Source organism: Cornus florida, unplaced genomic scaffold (genome assembly GCF_030987335.1).
Source record: "Cornus florida cultivar Cherokee Brave unplaced genomic scaffold, ASM3098733v1 CherokeeBrave_3.0.0_Hap2_Chr09, whole genome shotgun sequence".
Taxonomy (NCBI): domain Eukaryota; kingdom Viridiplantae; phylum Streptophyta; class Magnoliopsida; order Cornales; family Cornaceae; genus Cornus; species Cornus florida.
In genome coordinates, this window is record NW_026775579.1 from 50097300 (window position 1) to 50101223 (window position 3924).

At 37.8% G+C, this 3924-nt stretch overlaps 1 protein-coding gene across 1 annotated transcript; it reads right to left on the minus strand.

Annotated features, from left to right (window-relative positions):
• Positions 1-614: 614 nt before the first annotated feature.
• LOC132272595 (uncharacterized) lies at positions 615-3673 on the minus strand. The gene is made up of 4 exons (XM_059773711.1): positions 3281-3673; positions 2895-3087; positions 2562-2767; positions 615-1229 (listed from the first exon to the last, which is right to left on the minus strand). Exons 1-4 carry the CDS (start codon positions 3671-3673, stop codon positions 735-737), a joined length of 1287 nt encoding a protein of 428 aa, XP_059629694.1. The 3' UTR covers positions 615-734.
• Between the last annotated feature and the right edge of the window lie 251 nt (positions 3674-3924).

Consider the following 3924-nt stretch of genomic DNA (forward strand, 5'->3'; position numbering starts at 1 on the left):
TGAATAAAGAGAAGAAAAAATGATCCTACAAATACCGGTGTGTTACCGGTGGAGTAGGCTCCGACGAACAAGTCAGTGTGAGAAGTAATCTCTCTGGATAAATTAATAAATTGAATTAGGATTTATTGTGTACCTCTAAACGTCGATTAGCCCCCTCTATTTATAGGGCTTAGGTCAGGATGTTACATAGAGTTCCCGTCATCTTAATCCTTATCGTAATCTGTAAGCCTAATCCCTATCATATGTTGTAATCCTTATCGTAATCTGTAGGCCTAATCCTTATCGTATTTTGTAACCCTTATTCATAATCTGTAATCCTTATCTTAGCCTGTAATCCTTATCTTAGTCTGTAGAGCCTATCTCAATCTTATGAGATAGCGCGTTACTTTAACGATCTTCCCCTATCCACGGGTATTTAAATTATACATCCATCAATACTTAACCACATATTTAGCTTTAGCCATCATATTTAGTAAGTTCAAGGTGGATCAACCACATTATTTCAACAGTTGCACAGAGGTATTAGATTTTCTATTCAGCAATTAAAGGCAAAAATCAGAATGGAAAAGAGAGTGAAAATTCACATCCTCTCAACTGGTAGATCGAGATGACAATAATTTTCTGGATTTGAGACTGAACAACCCTTAGCCTAAGGAGATTTAGCTTAAGAGTTTCAGGCAGAGTTTCAACAGTCACTCCTTTAACCTCACTTACAATCTTTAACAAACCAAGCCTCAGCACCAAATCAATCCTTTCTCCCTTGCATTCTGGTTGTTCAGAACCTGAGCACAATGAAAAAGCACCAACACATATATAGGAGTTGAGAAAAGAAGATAAAGAGAAAAAAGAAATGAAGAAAGAAGAAGAAGAAGAAAAGAAAATAGTAAGTGACGACTAAAACCTGTAGCAGTAGTGGCTGGAATATCTATTTTTGATACTGTTCGAATGCTACCTCCAGTACGAAGTGTGGGTGGGAGAAGCCCCTGAAGGTATCTCCCATCACTGGTTGTCAAAGCTAATAGAGAATCTGTATGTTCATCCCACTCCTGCTCAGAATTAACCAGCACAGAAGAAAACCATCTCATTGTCAATGATAGAGAGGTGGGGGCGTCCATAGGAGATCCATATTGCTTGGCAAAAGCTTTCTTCAGGTAGTCCAAACCAGTAGGCCCCTTTATGAGTGGTTCCAAAATCCTTATGCGTGCTTTGCTAATCTCATGCTTAAGAGTCTGCAGTAATTTTACAAATAGTATATTAATTTTTTTTGATAAGTACAAATAGTATATTAAATTATAAAGAGAGAATATGAATATGCTTTTCAGATATATATGAGCTAAACAATGTGAAGTTTGTACTATAGCTAATCAATTAAGTTTTCTAATTCTTGTGTATAGTGTTGGGAGTCAAATAAACAAACCTACATGAATATTTATATGTTTAGGTGTACGAAAGAACGATATTTTGCAGTTAGGGAACTTCTATCAAATCATACAAGTTAATGGACTCTAAAGATACTTCTTCAACTTCTGCCTCACTCCTTTATTTAATCCTGGGATCCCCAAATTTCAACGTAGATAGAACCTACAAAACTGCAAAATTCCCATTATGAGGCACTCTAGACTCCCAGTAAAGGATTGTCTTACTGTGATCCTTCATGAGGCCATCCAAATTCCCTTTCTTGATCAACCCCCATAAAAAAGTTCAGCAAGACAAGCACTTAAAGTTGTTCCACTACTAACAATATGCTACGGTCCAACTGATATAGGCACAGTGCACAACCCTATCCAGATCAGCTTGACCCCTACTCCTACACTATATTCCTCAACAATGACATGTATATAATGTTTTCATACACTACTATACGTCTCATCATCTTTGCCTTACTCCCATATGAATGGGGCTGGCCACATTTATTCCCCTACCCTCTGTCCAAATTATCCTTCCTCTTCTCGCTGGTGCATCTATAGGTCTTCTATGTATATATCCATACCACTTAACTCTACTCTCTCTAGTGTTGTCGCTAATAGGTGGAACACCTAGTTTCTCCCTCACATTTTGGTTTGAAACTCTATCTTTACTCCAATCATCCATCTTAACATGCTCATTTCCGCTACATGAATTTGTTGTTCTTGCTTCTTTTTTTAGCGCCCAACACTCTGCGCCATATAATAGTTGGCGCCTAACAATTGTTCTATAAAATTTTCCTCTCAGTTTATAAGGTATTCGTTTGTCACACAAAACACCAGAGCTTAAGCCAAAGAGCAGCAAAATTTTGAAGTAATGCCAACTAGTAGGTCTGTACCAAGTCCCCCAGCCCCGAAGGGGCCTACTTGGGATGTCAAGCATTCAAAATTCCATAACAATTTTAATCATTTTACCAAGTTCAAAGTTGGCCAGATTAGTCAATATTTATATGCTTCGATGCAACAAGAAGATGTTATTTATAACAAGTAGTTTTGTTGATTGGTTAATTGGTCACATTTTATTCATGAAATGGGTTGGATTGGTATTATTCTAGAATAAATAAACAAAGATGAAGACACCAAAAGCTGCTAACACACCTGTATCTGCTGCAGAACAAAACGCAGACCTTTCATCATTAAGAGGGCAAATGAAGCATTTGAATTATCTCCAGCTTGAGTAATTTCTCCTAGTTCTTGTAATAACATATGATGAGTTTTTTGCATCTCATCCTCATTAGCAGAAGCAGTGAGTTTCTCTAAAGTGAGTAATGCAAACTCCAGGATCTTCCCAAGATAACCCACGTCTAAAACTCCTGATTTCAGCACCAAAGAGAAAAAGGAGAAAGAAAGAATGAAATTAATTTACATGTAAAAATATAATATAAATGACATGCATAGGCTGCAAAATAATGACAAGGATAGGTTCCCTACATGCATGGGAAAGAGTATCAGTATCAATAGTTTCAACAATCTCTGGTCTCCAACACAAAGGAGACATCTCACACAGTTCATTCCAGACTTCCTTCACAAGTTTAAGCACCCAGCTGTAGTCAGCCTCCTTCTGTTTCATGGATTCTATTATACCATCCCAGAAAGCCTTTTCCATTGTCTCTCTCACTTTTGCCTGCATGAAGATAAAGAAAAAGCAAGCAATTATGATGATTTCCATCTCTATATGTTCCACACATTAGCAAACCCTTACAGATTAACTATATATACACACACATTTACACACACATTTGCACATACATATATAACTGTGCATACACACATAAATATACAAAGAGAGAGGAGAACAAGTAAACCCATGCAATAACCTTAAGACTTTGCTGATCTTCACTGCCAATGTCCAAGCTATCAGCAAAACCATGGCGGTACTCATGGAGAATTGCATTTACAAGCATTTCATTCTCCATAATCAAAATTGTACCGGAGCTCGAGTGACCCACTTCACTGCTACTAGAAGTAGACGTATCAACTTCATTGAATGGGGAAGAATAAACTTCCTCAAACGAGGAGTGAACTATGCTGCTTGAATTCTTTAAGTCTTCAGTAGGATTATCTATTTCATCAGGGACATTAACTGCAGGCCTATCTGATGAATCAGGTGAACTTGAAGGTGATCTGTGTACAGCTAGGGATGCTAATGAACTCCCATTGTCGTTGGCTTCAAAAAATATAGACTGCATATCAGACAAAGCACATTCCATGCGTTCAAGCCCTTCATTACCATTTAGTTGCTCTCTGAAATTTTGGATTTGGACAGAAAGGAGGGTGATGTGGGGATCTCAGGGATAGAGAAAAATTGAAGAGAGTTATGCAAGGCTGAGTTTGAAGAGATGGTTGTTATGGACGAAATATCGTGGAGACAAAAGTCTAGAGCCCTGTGGCTCAAGGAAGGGGATTGGAACACAATTTTTTTAACGCGTAGCTAACGCTCATAGAAGAGGGAATAGTATCG